Source organism: Alligator mississippiensis, chromosome 9 (genome assembly GCF_030867095.1).
Source record: "Alligator mississippiensis isolate rAllMis1 chromosome 9, rAllMis1, whole genome shotgun sequence".
NCBI lineage: Eukaryota > Metazoa > Chordata > Crocodylia > Alligatoridae > Alligator > Alligator mississippiensis.
This window is the reverse complement of record NC_081832.1, coordinates 6,721,259-6,742,059: the sequence shown is the minus strand read 5'-3', so window position 1 is coordinate 6,742,059 and position 20,801 is coordinate 6,721,259. Positions and strand designations below refer to the sequence as shown.

Below are 20,801 nucleotides of genomic sequence, written 5' to 3'. Positions count from 1 at the left end.
CTGGGGAACTTAAAAGCACCGCACCCCAACATTTTGTCATCGTTTTGAGAGGAGAGGGGTGCACCTACCGCAGGTTGCTTCAGCATCTGGGAACACCCAAAAGTGCCCTGCGGCTGGGGCTGCGGGTGAGCCCCTTCCTCTGCTCTCCTCCTCCTTCCCCAGCGCGGGGAGGGGAAGCCCCTGGCTCGGCGCTGCTCCTTTAAAGGCTGGCTGTCAGTCCTCGCCCGATGGGCCGGGCTTGGGAGGCGGGGACTCGGCGGGGCTGCACCGAGCGCGCTTCACCTGCGGTCCAGAGCGAGCGGAGCGCAGCGCAGCGCAGCGCAGGGCGGGCGGGCGGCCGGCCGGCGGCGGCGGCGATGTGCGGGATGCTGCTGCTGCTGCTGCTGCTCCTGCCCGTGTGGGGCGCGGCGCGGGTGAGCGGGGCGGGGCGCGGGGTCCGCGCGGCTGGCGGCAACTTTGCACGGGAGCATCCCCGCACCCTGGCCGTGCCCTGCCCGGCTCCCAAGTTGCCCGCGGGGCCGTGCCCACAGGTGGATGCGGGCGCGGGGGAGGCACGCGGGGCTTCCCCCGCCGCCGCTGCTGCCGCTCCCATTGCAGCATCGCCCTGCCGAGCCGCGAGCCCCCGCGCTTGCCTTTCTGCTTAGTAAGCGGCTCTGCCCTCTCCCTCCCGGGCATCGCAGCCGGCCGGGGCGGGGGGCTTTGTGCGCGCACAAAGTTGGGCGGCTGGGACCCTGCCCTGCCCTGCCCCGCCCCGCCCTGGGGCAGAAGTTGCTGGGGGGCAGCGGGAGTTTGGGGGCCAGGCTGCATGAGGGGAGTTGAGTGCCAAGTGGGGTTGCTCCCTCAAGAGACTCCCCTGCAGCCGCAAACCTCTCCCCGGCTGGCAGCATCAGGCCTCCGAGTCCAGGAGCGCTGTTGTCCGCTGTGGAGAATCGCTCCTCATTCCCAGCCTTTCTGCCCGCTGTCCTCCGGGTCTTGCCCCTCCGCCGTGCGGTCACCCTGCTGGTTTGCATCCCGCAGGCACACGCTGGGGATCTTACAGTGAGACCCACTTGCAAGCCTGGCTTTTCAGAAGAAGATTACACCGCCTCGGTTTCCCCGAACATCGCGGAAGGGCAGAAGTTACTCAAAGGTAAGTGGAAGCAAAAAATGATGTGTGCGCTCTCTCTCTTGGGGGGGAAGGGGGCAGTAGTGCTGCTGGCGCTGCAGGTGCGAGTCGCTGTCGGATGCTGCTGGTAGGAGGCTGGATCGTGAAGAATAGGGTGAATTACAGATGAATCATTCGGAGTCCCCGTATTGTCTGCTTCAGGTGAATGATTTGACTGTCGTACGTGAGGTTGTCCTTTTTGGCGTTTTAATTCCCCACTCTTCGCTCCCCCCTGCACCTGTCTGCAGGAAGTCCACTTTTGATTTTTTTAAAATTTTTTTCAGGGAGTATTTTTTTTTTTTTTATGGGGGAAATTCAAAGAGCCTTAAATTGATCCCCTGCTTTGAGATGCGTGATAAAGCAGACGTTGTTGCTGGAAATGTGGTAAACAAGCCTACAGACATTCTGTTCACAAATGTGGCATTCATTTTCATTACTGCCCCACTGACAACATGAAAACACAGGCACGAAGAAACTACCAATTAGCTTTATAGTAATTGCAGGCTTATAACCACTTTTGTGATGGCAAACTCTGAGACATCTTCATAATCCAAATGACAATAGATTATCCTGTGCATTGATCTACCTCCCTTTCAAGTTGAAAATAATTAAACTTTACATTTGCATGACACAGGGAACGTAGCCGTGGCTTATGCCTATGAGATTAAAAAAAAAAAACCAAAAGAAACCCAAAATGGGACACCTCTCTGTATTCTGTGGCTAATCTCTAACAGATGCTCCAGCAGGTTTTGAAGCACAATACACCGAGAAGGCTGAGCAGCGTGTCTAGCTTCGATACTGAGCGGATTGGAAACCTCTCAAGTTTCCTTTCTCACTGTTGTGGCCCTCTTTCTGGAGGTGGGATCTCTGCTTTCACACATGCACACGCATCCACCCCAGGGCTAACGCTAGCTCCATCCCTTGGATTCACTAGTCAGAGGCTGAAGGATGTTGCTGTTCCCTTTCTGGCTCCAGCAGCATCCACAACTGGGCATTTTCTCTGTCTCTGAGCTGGCAGGCAGTTTTGTTTGTGAGCCCAGTTGTCTTAGTTCTGCTGCTCAGAAATTCTCCTGGCTGACCCTAGCATCAATTAGCAGATATTTGAAACTGTAGCAGTATTTTTAATGCGGAGAGTAACTGTACAGTCCTCTGACATTAGACAAATCCAGGAATATAAGGAGACGCAAAGTTGGAGAAACGCTTCCCATTGTTTGCATACTTAATGTTGTTTTCTTCTACTTCCCGATCTGGAAGACTTTGCAGATCAGGCTGTGAGTTGAGTTATTTAGTCTTTCTGCTGTTCACCACTGGGAACTAATTTTGATTTACCGTGTTTTCTGCCTTTCATCTGACTAGACAATAAGGTCATTAATCCACTCTTTTGGAGGAGTATGTATGGCAATTTGGTGTTAATAAATTGTGCTGCCTGTTGTGTAGGTGGACGGTGGGGATGGAGCAGAAGGTCTGTTTAGACGAGTGAAAAGTCATTGCCAATCAAGGCAACACGTAGCTATTGCTTCATTTCAGTAGCAGCTGATCATCTCCTTCCAATATATGTGAAATCATATGAGCTTAGCAGTCAAGTTCATCTGAATAGAAAGATTGTTTTAATGCACACTGTTTTTTTTTAATGCTCGAGTCCAATTATGCTGCTGTTGGATTCATTGATTTTTTATTTTATTTTTTGAGCAGAACTAGCCTTCAGTTTACACAGACACGTACGCCATTTATGAAATGTATGCTATATAACATTGTTATTAGTTATGCAAAGCATTTGTCAACTGAAGCAGAAAGAAAAAAAAAAGTGCAAATATTGTGTTTGCTAATACTTAGTGTCTTCTTTACACCTTTGGAATTGTACACTCAAATACATGCTGCTGTTTATCATAGAGACACAAATATATCTAATTAATTTGTACAATGACTGGAAAAAAATCTGCCACAACATTCCACTTTGTGCTGCGTTGTTCTTTATATATACACACTAGCATGCAAAATTGGTAGTTTTCCAGTTTTGATTTTAATTTTACTTCCCAACACTTGATATGTCTGAACACACAAAATGTTTATCTCTTTCTTCCATCTGGGTGAAGTATTGTACCATAGTTCAGACCAAAAATGAGTTCAGATTGCTTATATTAGCATGTTTGATGGATTGACATATGTACAGTTTCACACTATCTAACCACGCAGAGCTTTGCTGCCAGCTACCACCATCTTGTTCATCAGTATTCAGCAATTCTGCTTTAGGCCAAATGGGACTGTTTGTGTGAGAGAGACATGTAGGATGTGGCCTGTTGATTTTTTTTTTTTTTTAATGTTTTCTGGTGGATTCAGAAGAAATAATGATTTTCTCATTTCAGCTATTCTCACAAGTGTGCAGTGGACCAGCACAAGACTTTGTGCTATGCAGCCCCACTTTGCCCTGGGTAGTACGTTGTCATAGCTTCACTTGCTCCCCTCCTCCAATTTATATCGGTTGAAAATTTGTTCTTAAGGGACCTTGTCCTTATAGGAGCTCAGTTAAGAGATGAATTACCACCAGTCTTCACAAGTTTCACAATTGCTAAATTAACTGTGTTCTGCGGCACTTAAGTCTGTGATGATGAATACAGCATTTCCGCGCTACACTTCATAATTCCAGGCCCACAAATATATAGAGCATCGTGAATATATCAAAATAACGATGCTCGTGGAAATCCTGATCCGAGTCAAGTTAAACAGATAATGACTGCTTATCATTGAGTTATTCCAATGGAAATAGCTTAGCTTTAATTTGACAACAAAAGCTTTCACAGAGTCATTGTTTTATTATAAGTATGCCATAAGCTATTAACTACTACTTTGTGGTTCATCTTATTTGCCTGAGTCAGCTCTGTAACATCCTCAAAACATACAGATTCCAGCAGGAGCTATTTGTTACACAGTAATTAACTTTGTGTATGATAAATGGATGGAAGAAATGTCATGGCATTTTGTTTTATGTATAAATGAAAAGCATTTGCATTCTAAAAATTTCGCGATAATTAGACTTAAAATAGTTATCCCCAATAGGGCTGCAGATACCATGTATTGCACGCCATTGCAATGTTGTAGCTTAATGGCGAGGTATTAGCTCAGCTGATTTGTGGAGTCTGTGGTTCCTTTAGAAATGCCTCTCCTGGCTCTCTTATTATGCATTATTGGGATGCAATGGTATATATTTTGGTCTGTTTTTGTTTTCTGGATAATAAATGTACAGTCTTGATCACTGATGCATGGTAATGCCTAAAATAGGATGGTTAAACTCCCTTTCCTTAGGCTAAAACCGAACAATCTGAAGGCTGCAGTGAGCAGGAGACAATTACTGTGCGGGTATCTTTTTCTCCGCTTTGTTAATAATTAATGCTAACTTAAACTGGTGAGAGGAGCTATCCTGTGGGGGTGGGCAGCAGTGAGATTGAGTTCGGGAACCGTTCCAGGGATTTGATCCCTGGATCAAGGTACCTTGAGCTAATATCTTAAGGTGCCTTGAGCTAATAGCCCGGCTCTCTTACGGGTAGAGCTGCAGGGCACTATAAATTTGTGCCCATCACAATTTAAGGGGACTTGTCAAAGAAGATTAAAATACAGGGCTGGTGCCTTTTATGTGTTTCTTTATAAAGGTCATAAAGGTTGCCTTGCTTTAAAAGATCTTGGGTTTTACATTAAAAATGCAGGTCTTGGCAGCACTGTGCTGGCTTTGTGATGACTGGGGAACTATTGAAATGATGACATCACAGCTCTGCTCGAACCAGATTCCTTTACAGCCTGTGTGTCCCTGGCAGCCAAACACCTCCCGGCAGGGCAATAAGCCACGTACCTAGTGCCTGTCACGTGCGGTTCACCCAAGAGTCGAGCGACCCGAAGTTTAGCAGTTGCGAGTGAAGGAGGCTCTGAGTTAGACTGCTTTATTCAGCTGCAACGGCTTCATTGTCTGAGCTCAGAATCTGCACCTGTGCTGATACAGTTGTAGCAGTAACTACCCCTCTTGGGCAGTCTGGTTGAAAGCTTAGGTTTGGCTTTGGCATGGATTCATGCCCTCTCCCCAGTTCACCTGGGGAAATTAAGGTCAAAGTGTGTGTGTGCGCACGTGTGCGTGCACAGGGCAGGGGGCATCCAGGTATTGTGGGGCCAGCTCCGAGTCGGAGGCACGATCACAGCACTTGCTTACAGCGCTGGCTTTTCATTTCTCAGCGGACAGGTGCCACAGGATCGCAGCATGTTCTCTGATGCCCTGAGATCCCTCAACTCGCAACGTGACGCTGCTTTCGGCTTTTCTGACTTGACTAAGGCTACTCTACTTTTGCCTAAGTCCTTTTTGATTAGTTTCTTTTTTAAATCTCTCTCTATCAGTTGCATCTAGCTTCTGCCGGAGAAATAATAGAAGAGATAAGGATGGCAGCTCTTGTATTCCGCAGACCCTGAAATGTTTAACATTTAAAGGACTCGGCTTCATACCGAGTCCCTAGGCCATAACCCTCCTGTTCTGAAGGGCTCGGATTAATTACTTTTTATCACAGGCAATTTTAAGAATCTGCCTGCTGCTGAAAAGAAACTACAAACATGTCATCCTGGAGGCATTTAAAGCAGTGACTTCTGATTCTCTTTGCATTGAGGTCAACTTTTTTTCTTCTTTCCTTTTGTTTTTCTTTTTTAAAGGAGAGGACTTTGAACCCTGTTTTAAATAATGACAGCTGTTTAGCTGTGGCTTTTAGTCACCCAGGAATGTGTTATACTAGGGGGGAAAAAATCTCATGCATGTAGCATCTCCAGAACCACTCGTAGCATGTGAAATAATTCATGTGTGATTTGTGCTGCTATGTGGCTTAGACCTGTAAAGCTTAGTGAGGGAGAAGAGTTCAGCCCCACTTGTAGTCCCTGGAGGCATCCTACCTGGGGAAATGTGCTGAAGGGTAGATTGCACTTAGTGGGGTGAGAGGCAGCTTCTACTTCACCTTTCCAGAAGTGCAGGATGTATTCCTCTTTCTCTCCCATTCCCCTTGCTGGTGTAAAACAGCATCTCTTTGCATTGCATCCAGAAAGCATCATCACAACTGTTGTTGCCCCTTCAGGGTTGGGGAGATACCCAGCTCTTCGGTGCTAGACAGGGCGCACTTACATGTGGGCTCATTTCTGCAAAACCCACTCCAGTTAGACCTGAGTTGGTCGACTCGTGGTAGCAAGCAGCATGCCCAGTAATGGTGCTTGCAAGATCAAGTGTACCATTTTATGCGACTTGGTAAAACTCCACTTTTTTTTGATGGCTTAAGGAGTTAGTCTTTATCAAGGAAGGAAACTTCTCTTATAGGCCTGATTTTGCACCGTTGAATGCAATGGGGGCTTCTGCAATGACTTAATAGCAGTGGGCTCCATCTGCATATGTGGGAAACTGAGTTTTTTGGTGTAGAAGAAGCTCTATAAGAAAACATTGAACGGTTCAGTTCAGTTTAGTATGTACTGGGTCATGCGTCCTTAGTATCTGAGCATCAAAAATTGTCACTGGATAACTGCAATTTCAGGGTGGTTTGTTTTGCTTTTCTCCTAATGCACATTTTTATTATCATAAGGTTATTGGAAAGTATTTCAAGATGATGAATTTGCTGGCTAATTTTATGTAGATCAAAATACTTTTTTGATAAAAAAGGGAAACTGCCTGCCAAGATCGTTCTAGTAGGTAAATGATACTTGCCTAACTTCTGAAGAGCAGTCATTTAAATGCAGAGGACCAAAATTTTGTTCTCCTTTGCCACTCGAGTCTGACCATAACCCAAGGCAGAACTTGTCTCCCAGGGTAAAAAAAAATATATCAAATTTAATCAAGAGCATGCGGCATTTCCTTTTTTTAAATAGAATAGAAGGAAAACATCTGTTTTTCTCAAAATATTTGTTAGTAATACCGGCTGCTTTATTTCCTTCAGCAGAATCTGTCCCAAGTGAATTCCTCTGCAGTGCATAAAACTGTTAGTTGAGCAAAATTTCTTTCTGCTACAGGCTTTAAAGTTTTTTTTCTTGCTTACAATAAAAAATAGAGCTGGATTCCTGACCCCTGCTTTATTTATTTATTTTTAATTACAAGTGCGCAGAAGGAGAGAGGGAAGCAAATGTTCTGGCATATGGGCTGCACAGTCATTATAAATGGAGACTTTCAGCCACTCTTGCTGCTCTGTCTCACCAACACATCTCGTAACCCCAGGACGCTGGTTCTTGGCTTGCCAGCCTGTTTTCATTCTCATCCTCTTTTCCCTTCTGGTACAAAATGTTTAATTATTTCTGCATTGCCTTCACCTGTCTTCTGCTTCTGCTCCTGCTTGCCACCACTTGGTAACAAGTTGAGCCAACAGCAGTGAGCGCTGCATACAGCAGCTAGGCCACAGCATAGCAAACCGAGGGTGGCATGGCCTACTGCCTCTGAATGTTTCCACTGCAATACTAGTTACTATTCAGGATACACAGGAGGGATGTATATGTGGGATACCTAGGAAGCAGAAAAATAAAAAAAAATATAAAACCTCCCCGCTTGATATCAAGAACCAGTCTGTACGCTAAATTACATGGTACCTGGAACACTGCAGGCTATTATAAATCAGAATAGTCAGCCAGGCTATTATAAATCAGAATTGTGGAGCAGTTTATAGATAAATCATATCAACTGCTTGTAGCTTACACTTTTCCATGCTCAGTTTTAGTCTAGTAACAATCCAGTCCTTGTATACCTCCTTTTTTTTCTTCCTTGGAAATAATTACAAATGTAGCAGTTACTCAAAGATAAGAAGCCAGCCTTCCAGAGATTATCGCATGCAAAACTGTGCGTCAATGAACTCCGTCGATCCATTTGTGCCATGGAAAGACACCATAAAGGCAGGTCGATGAAGCAAAATAAACACCACCTTTTCTTTTCTTCCTCGAGAGCAATATCGTCTGGGATTCTTGGCATATGAAGCAAAATCACCAAGACACATAGTAGCATTTGCTTTAATTGAAAAGCAAATGCTACTAAAATCTTGGTTTAGCAATTCTGAGCTTGTTGGATTTTTTTTTTTCTTTTTTAAATATATCTGTACAAGTGGCTACACTTAAATCAGCACTGATTTAAAGCATAACGTTTGACAGACTATTCGTCCATGAATGGTCAAATTACTCATGAATTCAATAAATGGATGAAATCATTGTAAATATGTTGAATCTAAGTCTCATGCCAGTGAAACTCGCTCGTGGTAGCACGTGTTGGTTCAAACTCTAAATCACTATCGTTGTTATCGGCAGTCCTTTGATATGAGGGTGTCATTGTGATCAGCAGTCCTTTGATATTTCCAGTAAATGCAGAAGCCATCGGTGAGTCTAGATGAGTGAGGAGACCGATCTGCATGTTTGACTGCAGGCATGACGGCTAGATCCAAGGGAGGAAGGAGTAGATTCAGGTGACGTTGGGTCACAACTCTTTCCATTTGTCTCTCTCATCTCTATGCCTCCCTAATGAGGTGAGCTTACTTTAAATGATTTATGCCTTGTACCTCACAGTGCCATTTGGGGAAGATTCAGTCTCCGAGGTGTTGATGTCCAACATTACATTTCTTCAGGTTGAGGTTTCTTCAGATGTCCTGTTCAATGGAATGGGTGACATATAAACATGGCTTCAATGCTGGTGCTGTTTGCTTGAGCCAGAATAGTAGTGTTCATTTTTTCTGTCCTTCTGATTGATGTGGATGATTTTCCAAACACATCACTGATAGTGATGTCCAGGGCTTTAAGGAGTTTCCAGTATGATGTCCACATTACAAAGTCATACAACATGGTAGGGATGACAACAGCCTGGTAGATGAAAAATTTGGTTTGGGTCCTGATGTTACGATCATCGAAGACGGATATAATTTCAGAGACGTCCAAAGGGAGCATTAGCAAAATTTATCCAGTGTTAAATATTGCTGTCTTTTGGGGAAAGGTAGCTACCCAAGTAGGGGAAATGATCAGCATTCTCCAAGGACTGTCCTCCAGTTGTAATATGTGGAGAAGCAGCTGGCTGGTTCAGGGTGGGTTGGTAAAGTATGTGGTTTTCGTGAGGTTGACAGTGAGCCCAAGCATTTCATATGGTTCACAGAAGCAGTCAGGAGCGACCTGGAGCTCATCAGTTGAGTGGGCACACATGACACAATCATCAGCACGTTGACAATCAGTAATGGAGGTGTTGGTTAACTTCAATTTGGAATGTAACTGGTTATTTTTATTTTATTTTTTTGTAAAGATTCCCGTCCATACGGTACTGCTGTCTCCAGATAAAAGTCTGTTAGCAGTGAGGTGCAGAATAGCAGTGATCTAGAAGGAAACGAGTCTTGGTGCAGTTGCACATATTTGTTTGACTGCAGTTTAAATAGCAAAGGGGTCTGTTTCTGAACCATTGCTTAAGACCATTGCTGTTATGCTGTGGAGTATGATCATGGTAACAGACCTCGTGTGCATGTGTATAATAGACAAGTCCCTATTTACCTGGCTGTTGGTTGCCATGTGGAATGTTGTGCTGGTTTTGATGATGTTGCCAGACCTAATGCCACATGGCAGTCAGTCCCCTCAAAGGCAGGATGAAATATCCGCGTCATGTTTTATTTCTCATGGTGCATGGTCATGCCTCATGGAATATGGGAGCTGTTCCTTGGCAATTGAGCTCTGTGACATTCCACATCTGGGATCAAGACTTCTCCTCCTTTTATTGTGTCCGTGCGCCCATTTATCTACCTCTGTGTTTGCTCTATCTTACTCTAGAAACTCATGGAGGAAGGATTCCTGATCAACGTTGGCCTTGCTTTTGAAGGCATGGGGATTTGGTTTCCTTGAATTGGCCCATGTGAAATGCATCATCAGAACTGGTGCCACTAGATAGAGGAACTGAATCCATACTGTTTCTCTTGGATAAAAGTGTGTTTTAAAGAAAACACCTTTACAACAAGACTTACTATCCAACCTCATCCTGTCATTTGTGTATCATATGTCTATACCACAGACTTACCATGCTACCTTCAGACATGCCCTTCAGGTTACATCCTGAATTAAAAGCAGGGTAGTCACGCTTGCATTGTGATACGGATGCAGCTGATACGTCATTTTGGGTAAACCAAAACATTTCCTGTGAGCCAAAAACAATCATTTCGTTTTGCTTAAAAGGGAAAAAAAAAAAGACTTTGATCTGAACCATTTTTCTCCCTGGCTTTCCCCCATGCACACCCGCCCTCCCAGTTCAACCACTTGCCCAACAAGAACATTTTATCCAGGCAGCAGTCTGGACCTTTCACTAGCTCTTGGTTCAAAGTCTACCAGTGGGCTTTGGCTTGGAAGTTTAACTCCCCTCCTAGCATAAGGGTTGTTTCCCTTCCCTTTACTCCAAGAAAGATACCAGTATCTAAAGATTGGGTTGTCTGGGGAAGCCTGCTGTGCCCAGGTGTCCTGGTGGATCCCAGGCTGTGGATAAAAGGCTTCAATTTGGGCTTCTTTTTGTTTGTTTTGTTTTGTTTTCTTGCAAACCCGGTGGATTTCTATTTAGTTTGATAATGTAAAAGAGGGAATTGGATGAGAGCTCATTTCGAACAATGGCTACTCTGCATTCATTCCTCTGATGGACTTCTGCTGTCCAAACTAACTATATCCATGAGGAGATGTGAAGACTTAGCTGGAGTTCATGCTAGGTAATATGCCAGTAGGCCTATGTGAAGTAGCAGGTATTCAATTTGGCTTCGGATTCGGCCGATTCATAGGGACAGTGATTCAATTTGGTGATTTGAATCACTGTCCCAATTCGATTTGGGCCAAATCTCATCTGAATCAAACGGATGTCGTGGCAGTGTCGGTGGTGGGGTCATGGCGGTGGTGAGCAGGCCCCCTCCTCCCCATGGCTCCTCTGCCCAGCCCCAGCTTCCCGTCACACACACAAAAAAGAAAAAAGCTCCGCACTCACTGGCTGCAGAAGTGGCTGTCGGGATCTCAAGGGGCTTGTGGCAAAGCCCCCTTGCAGAGTGGGGGGCAGCGAGGATCACCCACCACACCTGGCACCCACTCGGCAGCTCTTGCATCGCGTGGGTGCAGTGCAGCTTGGCAGGGCATACTTAACTGATTTGGCTCTAACCGGTTTATGCAATGTCTGTCCCAGACCTCTTGCTGGTTTAAATTAAACCAGACTCCCCCAGCATCATTGCTGGATGGGGCTCTCTACTCCGTAGCAGGGCTGGCCCCTCCCCTCTGTTCCCTGGCTGCAGCTCCGGCAGTCTCTGCAGGCATCTGCCTGGTTTCTGCTTCTCCCCTCCCCTCCCCTCCCTGCTGTCTGCTAAGCAGGCACTCCCCTCACAGACACCTCTCAGCATTAGCTAGCAGACCACATGCTGGCTACGGCCCGTGCTGTGGCAGACGGAACAAAGGCAGAATCAACAGGTAGCTGGTAATGTCCCTCTGGTGTTTCTTAATGGGGTGATAAACACTGAGTTGGGGGTGGTAAACATTCCCTGTTGGGCTGCTCAGGAGTGTCAGGGTGGAAACCCTTTCCTAATAAGAGTGTCCTGCCAGGGCCTGGCCATGTCCCCCTCCGCTCAGAACTGTGAAAGGAAAGGGAGGGCTGCTCCAGCACCCCCCGGCTTCTAGCCTGAGCCACTGCAGGCATGTGCCTGCATTTCTCAGATGTCTATCTGTCTGAAATACAAAACTCATTTATCCTAGCCAGATTAGACTAATCTGCAAAGATTGAATCAATTCAGGCTCAGGCTTTTTGAATGTCTGTCCCTAGCTTTGGCGTCTGAGCCTTCCTGTTTCTGCTCATCTACTCATGCTCCCTGTGGTGCGCTTCAAAGGATCTTGTGGCACCCCAGGGTGCCTTTTTGAGACACCATCTGTATCTTGGTAAAGCTGTGTTGGTAAAAAATGGTTTTAATCTTCACCCTGCAGCATTGCAAAACTTTGGTGATTTTCCTGCTTGTTGGTGCTGTTTTATAGATGCTTTAGTATTTATTAAGGCCTCATGTGGCCTTGGTACACAAACTGATGCCTGGGTTTAGGTTGACTTAAGATAAGCTTTCAAAGAAATGTAATAATCACGGAATCTGGAAAATCCAATTGCATTTAGACCAAAACATTTTGTTGCCTGATGTTTGAATTATCTCTTTAACCAGAAAGTGCATTTGGGATATAGGAACCCAATTAAATCCTAATGTATCAACTTGCATTTGTAACACAAGATGGACATATTAATTTATTTATTGAATTTACTGAATATTCACTATCTAAGAGCACGGATGCCCTGAATGGCTCAGAGTATTATTTCAGCTCCATAAATTGGTCATTGAGCCTTTAAAATGCCCGTAGACAACCTAAAAACTAATAAAAAAATCTTGGCAGTGTAAATGTGCACTTCCTAAAGTGCACAACACTAAATTAATAAGACATACACAGATGCGTAACTCTGAGGGTAGTATTGTGAACAATCATATATAAATAAAGGATCAGCGTACTTTGATTCTACTGAGCCTCTCCTGTAGGGAGAGGCTCACTGGATTAGGATGGTGTTGTATCACTTGCATAAATATATAAAACCCCCAAGGGGATGTACTGTATGTGACAGTTGGTGTCCTAAACAGAGCTCAGGTGAGAAGAATGGAGCAATGCTAAGTATTTCCAGTTGCAGCCATACTGTGAATGAGGTGCTCCAGACTGAATATATGGGGCATTATGTAATATTAAAATGGGCATCAAATAATTCCACTAACATACACAGGCAATGTTTGGCTTTGTCCTGCAATGCTCTTTCAAAGGGAAATGCTGGAGCAGAACTACTGAGAAAGCAGACCTTCAGAGGAGGGCTACACCGCTGCATTGCCACAGCTGGAACTGGGAGACATTGTGCCTCCTGGGACTCCATCCCAGATAAGTGCTGAGAGCACACACCTTGGTACACGGTTGTAGAAGACCCAACACAACGGGGATCCCATTCTGGGTGGTTTATAGGTAGTACTGAGATGTCAGTGTTCAAGAACAAAAAAAAAAAAAGAGCAGTTGTGTAAGAGGCATAAGTTTGCCAGCTGGTTGTGTGGCAATGGGGGTACAGGGGGATTTTGTGTATGAGGCTGGCTCTGTTGGCTCTACACCCTTTTTCCTGAATGAGGAACACGGAGGAAAGCTTTTGGGGAGGAGGGGAACCGGGGAATGGAATAGATTTGACTTCTGTATGGGGATGTGACAGGGGCAGGTGTGTAGGCCAGGCCCCTTTGTACCTTTGCACACCATTCGGGTGTGCATGCGTAGGAATGTGGTGACATACCCCTCCAGCTCTTTGGAGACCAGTTATCCCTGCCTGCTCATTCTTTTTCTCTCTTCTCTCCATCTTATGCTGCCCATGGAGTTGGCACAGGCTGGGCATTGGACCTCCCCTGACTTCCAGATGGGTTGTTTCAGCATCCAGCATTATTCTGACCAGTGCAGTTCCCTGCTCAGCCGCCCGCAATTCTGTATGGCAGGGTTTTTGGATGACTGTCTCTGGTTTTATCTTCATGGGCACCTTTGCTGAAGTGCCCTGGTTTTTCCTGTTGTCCATTTGAGATTAGGAAGACACTTGCTCAGATTGTAGGCTTGGGTTTTCACCCTGTTCTGCCCCCACCCCCCTTCCACCACCCTTGCCTTTCTCAAATTGCTAGCAAGGATATTTGTATTGGAGGACCTGGTACTAATCCCAACAGCCATTGACAGGGTGCAGGATTAAATGAAAGCCACTGCAGTGAGTTGACTGTGCGTGTGTGTCTATACAAAGTGTGAGGTTTTCTTTGTCATGCCCTTAACCCCACAGAGGAGGAGTGGTGGCTGAGGAGTTTGCCAGTGCCTAAGCGTATGGAGGGTAGGGGTGAGATGAAGAGAAACTCCTCTCCAAACGCTGTGGAGCTTTGCTGGCATGGCTTTTGCCCTCCATTGGAGCAGGCAGTGGCAGCCTTGCTAGTTCTCAACCCAACTCTGTATATACAGACCTCCCCAAATCCATGCCCATGTTGAAACATTGCCCTTCTGTGCCCATGCTTCGCTTGCCCTTGTGTCTCGAGTCAGGGGCTGATTGAAGCAGTTGGGGGGGGAATACTCCCCCAGGTGATGAGATCTGACTCTGGAGCATCTCGCTTGTTTGGGGGAAAGGAAAGAATCGAGCTATTCCTCTGCCAAACAGGACATTATATACATAATATTCCTTCTCCTATGAAAAATGCTTCCCTAGGGAATCAGGAAATGTCATAATTCCAGGGCCTGCATGTCTCATTACTCGTCTTTTCAGGAGCCTAATTTTTGCTGGCTGGTTGCTTAGCTCCCTGGAAAACAGAAGGTTTACACAATTACACATAAAAGGCAACGGTTACGCTTGTCTCCAGAAAGCTTAATTTTTTTTGTGTGCCTTCATTATTAGGGTGAATTATTCTTTTATTTCTTTCCCTTTCCATCGAGCTCTAGACATTTTTCTTTTTCGGTTGAATCCACATCCCTCTTCACTCTTTTGGCTGGGTCACAAGACTGGGTGAATGGTGAAGAAAACAGTACATAATTTCTTTTGCTGTGTATGAGTGGTTGGTGCAATTGGGTGGTGGGGGTTGGGTTTTTTTGCAAGTCGAGGTCGGGTTTTGTTTTGCGTTTTGATGTAGCAGTGAAATCCTTGCTCCCTGAAGGGTGGTTTCTGCTGAAAATGAGCAGAATCAACCAAGTATATCCTGATGGACTGTCCAGACTGCCACAGGAAGCTGACGCAGAGAGAGGTTTAATTGATTCCATTTAAAATGAGATGTTTGTTTAAATACAGTGAATTTCTGAGACTTCACAAATGACTCTTTATAGCTCTCTTTAAAACCGTCTGTAAAATGTGACATTACAGAACGTGAATTTTTCATGTTGGTTTCTTTTATGGGTGGCACGTGGGAAAGGAGTTTAAAAGGATGGGTGTTGCACACCAGGACCCTCGGGGTGCTCCCTTCCTCCAGCGTGAGTTGGACCTCTTCATGGCTAACAACATGCATAGACGGGGGTTATTCTCAGTGGCATTTTGGAGATCGATTCGACCATACTCCTGCTGGTAGCTGTCAGCCTAGCTGTGTGGCTGCTTCTCCGGGTTACAACCTGGTCTAGTGTGGCCCCATCTCTGAGACCGCTCTGTGTATGGGGAGATGTCCATATCCATAGAGTCACTGTGCAAAGAGCCATTGTGCACTTTGACTTAGCCTGCAAAATACAGGCAGCAACCTCTAAATATCGACTGCTTCCGGCTGGAGTCTTGTTGGACCTTGCACCAAGGCATAGGGCAGAGCAAGGAAAGCCCAAGTGTTGGTGCTTTTCGTGGGTGCTGCTCTCTGCTCCGAATCAGGATTCCAGTGATGCTCTAGGATAGCATAAGTGGTGTTACGCCAGACATGGTCTTTTCGGGTGAGTTGCAAAACAGAGGTTCACACCCATGATGATAATCTAAGAATCCGTTACATTTTTAGAAGAGTAGATACAGTAACGTGCATGTCCTGCCAAAGTCCCATGGCAGCAAATGAATTTTACCTAAGTACCCTCTTCATGTTCAGTAAGATTTGATGCTGTCCCTTTCTGCCCTAAACTGCAGCATACTGATGCTGTGAGATGGCTTGCGGAGTACCAGAGGTGCTGGCTTGACTTTTGCAATGGTGTTGCAAGTTCTGTTGTGCAAAAAATCCCTCCCCCCCCGACTTTTTTGTCTCAGAAAGCATGTTTGTAATGCAAAGTTATGTTCTTGCCCCTAACCAGTGCTGATCCATGTTCAAGATGAAAGAATGCAGCACTTAGGAGATTTACTTTGTGCGTGCACGTTACGTGTGTAGTAATGACCGCTGCGATCAGATGTTGACCAGCCTACTGCATCTCTCTGCTTCTGGAAAGAACCTAGATGGGTGAAGTGCAGTAAAGCTCAAAGGCAGGTACAGATCTGCCCCAGATGTTGTGTTTTAAGCAAAGAGAGGCTTTAAAAAACATGATGTATCTATTTAGCTGTTTCAAGCAGGCAGGCTCATCGATGCATGCAAAGAGCTAGGTTGCATGCTCAAAAATGTTCATTTTTGGTAGATGTCAATTAAATGCACCCTCCCCCCATTGAATATAGAGGCTAGGTGGGATAACATTTAATGCCTCTAGAATTTCAGAAGCCTTTAAAGAGAATTTTTAAAATTGTATTCATTGGTTATAAGAGAGCCAGATACTTGCATGCATGTTCTCCAGCTTATCTGCTAAGTACTTTAAAAAGGGATACTAGTACTAATAGTCTGTCTTTGGCATACAGGTACCCACTAACTGGGCTGAGATCAATGATATTTCATAGACTAGTGAAGAGCCACGAGGTGATAAAGACTTTTTCCCACTTGGCTCAACTCCGGAGGAATCCGATTCCCATTTTTCTCCCCCGTGGCACACACCCGATTCCCTTTCTGCCATTGTTATGGAAGCGCTAGCTATTGCACTTAGAAAAAAAAGGAAAATAAAAATCGAGCAACACATGGCATTTGTTGGTCCCAGTGATGATGCCTGAATATGGATAGCATCTGTGCTGATGATTTTTCATTATATATAACCAGCTTGGATGAAAGAATTCATTAAGAACATTTCAGGGGATTATTTTCTTTGGTGTATGAGTGGAATCTATTGCAGCGTTTCAGCGTTCACACAGAAATATGTTCCTTCAGGCTTTAACATCCGAGGAATAGCTATGCTTTTTGCCACCTCCTTGCATTTTGTTTTTAAATCATCATCTGGAAACTGGAACTTGCTGTATATAGGATCCAAATGGTATCCAAAGGCTGCTGCTGCTTAAAGCTGCTTTCCCGATTAGCTGGACAGTTATCCTACCTAACCTGCATTACAGATCACAAGTGGCTTCTCCCCCTTCCTTGTGTCTACCTTGCCCAGTACCCTCGCAAACGCTGAAGCTCTTGAAGCTACAAAATGCTGCCCAGCTATGGGGCAAAACCTCAACCTGGATAAAAACCAACAGCAGAAATTCCAGGGCTGTATCCTCAGCTGATGTAGGGCAGTGTTGGTCCTAAAGCCAGTGGGGCTGTGCTGATTTGCATCCGCTGAGTATCTACCTCCTGATGTTCTTGCTGGTCTTCTCTTTTACCTAATAGTTGCTCTACATTAAGTTGGCATTGCACACAAAGCTTCCCCTTTAGTTACTGATAGAAGGTGGCACTGCTGATTCAGCACAGCAGAGGCCATTCTCCCGATTTTCTTTGTGAGCTAGATTAAATTACCCTGCAAGATGGATCGGAGCCACGGACCATAGTTTTACAGTCCTGTAATAGGGTACGAGCTTGTGGAACCTGGGCCTGTCAATCTACATGTTTGTAAAGCTTCCCTGTTTTATTGCAGATGATTTATTTGTAGATTTGTCCGTCTCACTTAAAGCGTAACACTCAGCACTATTGAAAATATTTTGATTGTCTAGTCAGTACATAATACAATGATGTTTTATTAATTGAATAAGGGAATATAATAGGGATATGGTTAGCATGAGATCTCCACGGGGAAGTCTCTCTCTATGATAGCCTTATCTCTCGATCTGCCTTTTGGAAATGATAGATGAATAAATTATGAATGTGGATAGTTAATGGAAACTGCCACATAGTGTTATGAGTCCTGACATGTGAAGTGCGACAGCAATATGAATGAGGTCCTTAGCAAAGATCGCGTGATAGCCCCCAATATGTTTTGTTAGCCAAGAAATAAAGTCAACGACGTTTTGGGAGCCCGTTTGTCCATGCGGCTTTGAAAATCTCTGTATTTCTTTTTTTTGTCCAATCAGGCCAGGTCTGAATTGAACCTAGATGAAGAAAACATTTGGGCGCATTTGCTGCAAGATCATTAGGGACCTTCCTAATTCCCAGAGAAAGAAAACAATTTTGCGGCTTGGTCACGACTCGACGAGCCGATTTTCGTGGTGGCCCTGCCCCTCAGTGCTGATTGGTGGAGAGGCCCCCGGAGGAGGAGGAGGGACGAAAGGGTGGCCGCCACCTTGATTCCTGGCTGCCCTTCGTGCAGCTCCATACCTCAGTGCTGATTGGCGGAGAGCCACGAGAGGACAGCTACTGGCTGCTACCCTTTATGCCATCCCACCGGCCACTGCTTTCCGGTCCTGGGCAGGTTGCAGGGCCAGGCCACAGAGGCAAAGAGAGCTGTTGGCTCCTACTGAGGAGCCAGCCTTTCCTTTTTAAGTGTTTTTCCTTTGGTTGATTTCCTGGGAAATCACTGCCATTGTCATTTTTTCATAGAGATCACAGAGTTTTCCCTTTTTTGTTTTTGTTTTTGCAGTTTCCATGAAAATCGCGAAACCACGATTTAAGCAGGCCCCCATCGATCATAGTTAGTTAAAGAGTAGCGGGACAGTTGACAGCCCTTGAAAACAGCGGGTGCACGGATGAGCACTAGTTGCATGGATTTTAAAGGTGTAGTGGGCTTCGTTTCTTACCCTGATACGTGTTTTCATGATTGGAATTCGGAACAAAATACCTGTACAGCTCGGTTAATATGGATGCTGCTGGGATCTGCTTTTACGTCCCACCTCGATGCCCCGTCTGTCTGGAACGTCCTGGTGAGCCGGGAGAAAAACGCAGCGAGAAGATGCCAACGTGGAGGTGGGAGGCTACTACTGAAAGGTAAACCTGGCCTACTTCAAGCATGAAAGGGGAGTCGAAGTAGGTGCTGCATAATCCACGTGTTCAAATGAAGTGGAAACCAGGCTTAAGGAATATTTACAATGGACTGAAGCTGATAACTTTATCCCCCCCCCGCCCCCCCCCAAGCATGAGCATCTAATCACATTATTTCCTCACTTTAAAGGCCTTTATCAGGAAGACAGACACCCCATACATGTGATTATTTTTGAGTTGCCTTATTGCTTTTCAGCTTTATCAGTGTGGTAAGAAAAAAAATATTTTTTTTTATTCCCCCCCACCTGCCTCAAATACAAAGCTGGACACATTTTTACAATTAAAGTATTATCAGGTCAGAACATTTTTCATTGCAATAATCCCTTGTGTGCAATCCAGAAATGTGGTTCATATTGATGGCTTCAGTTCCAAAACAAAAGTGGACAGATCGCGGAGCCGATTCGTAACCGTTTGTGCCGTTTTCCAAGAGCTAGTTCCAGTCTACCAGTATCGGCTAGTATAGCTGAGCAAAAGGTTTTGTCTGTTTATTTCTGAATCCGTAGCACTGTTAATCTGCATTTCAATCTCCCAGTAGAAGGCGGCTCTAACTTCAATCTGGCAAGTTATTTGATTTCTGAGTTTGCTGCTGCTTTTTTTTTAAATGATGTGGTTGGATTTTGGGTAAGTGTGGTCTTCTAGCCTGACTTGCAGGGTTTGCAGCCTGTATTTGTCCCTGACAGTTGGTTCGTTATTCAGGCGCAGTGCAGAGCAGCATTACAAGGTTTGTCGAGCTCACTGCAGTTTTGCTATTTAAGTAGAAGGCTAGCATTTTACAATGCTGAAATGATAAGCTATTGCAGAGAAAGTTGCAAAACCAGTCCCTGCCACACAAAGATAAAATAATATTATAACAGCTTGGCTTGTTTCTTATAAATCTGTGTTTCAACAGAAGTTCATTCCATTCTGTTTATATTTTTAAACGATTAAACTCAAATGTAATGCCAACAATGTGTTTATGCTGTTTTCTAAGTATTAAAAAAAGCAAAGGAAATGGTAACACATATAGATTGCATAGGCTTTGCACTTTTTTTTTTAATGATCTTAAAATACTTGCAGACTGAACCTTTTGGAATAGATTTGTTAGGAGATACAGGGCAACTAAGTAGCTGGGTTTTAGTTTTAGTGAAATTCTTGTTAGCAGCAGATAATCCTTGATTTAATTAAGTTTTTAGGAACTGAGTTTAAGAGTGAGCATTATCACAGCCCAGCAAATAGACCTAGGGAAGTCAGTCCCCTTTCTCTCTTAGGCCAGGTATAGGCATTATTACACTTTTACCATTATAAGTGGTTGGAAACCGGTCTATACCCATAACAGAACAGAAGTTTGTTCACGGACTAGTTTAAAAATGGCAGAACCTGGTGTAGGATTTGCCTTCCCCCCTCAACCAAAAGGTGAATTGTATATTCTGTTCGCTCCCCATCTAAACTATGCCTTTTACAGAAAACTGTGCAACTTAGATTGCTTCTGCCTGGGGCTTTTTGAATGTCTGTACCTTGCTTTAATGGCGATAGGATCAACTGCTCTCTTAGCCTGTTGAGTGCAGTGCAGGGTGCCAAACAGGAGAAGAAAACAGCTGAGAGGAGAATTGCCTGAAAATGGGGACAAAATGAAAAGCAGAAAATATGTTTTCATTTTGCGCAGGCGTTGGGGCGCGCTCTTGCCTCCCTGAAGTCAGGTGGAGATTTGCTGCGACTTCTGCAGAAGCACGGCTTGACCCACAATAGGATTGCCCACCTCTGTAAAGAGGTTATCAAATTAAATCAAAGAAAATGGATTTATGTCTAAAAAGAGCTGCTTGGTGAATGTTCCCTGCCTCTGGAGTCCTGTAGTTGGTTAGCAGTGACAATTATTGCTTCCTCGGGTGCAGTGGCATATTTGTTGTTTTATTTATTCAGGATGTTCAAGTCTTTGGAGACGTCTTCTTAAC

General features: G+C 44.8%; 1 protein-coding gene across 1 annotated transcript in view; it reads left to right on the top strand.

Annotated features, from left to right (window-relative positions):
• Positions 1 to 303: 303 nt before the first annotated feature.
• CDH4 (cadherin 4) overlaps positions 304 to 20,801 on the top strand; it is a 618,635-nt gene continuing 598,137 nt past the window's right edge. Inside the window, exons 1-2 of the mRNA XM_014609533.3 lie at positions 304 to 413; positions 1,018 to 1,129. Of these exons, the coding sequence (XP_014465019.1) occupies positions 357 to 413; positions 1,018 to 1,129 (169 nt within the window). The 5' untranslated portion in view covers positions 304 to 356. The remainder of the gene's footprint in view (positions 414 to 1,017; positions 1,130 to 20,801) is intronic.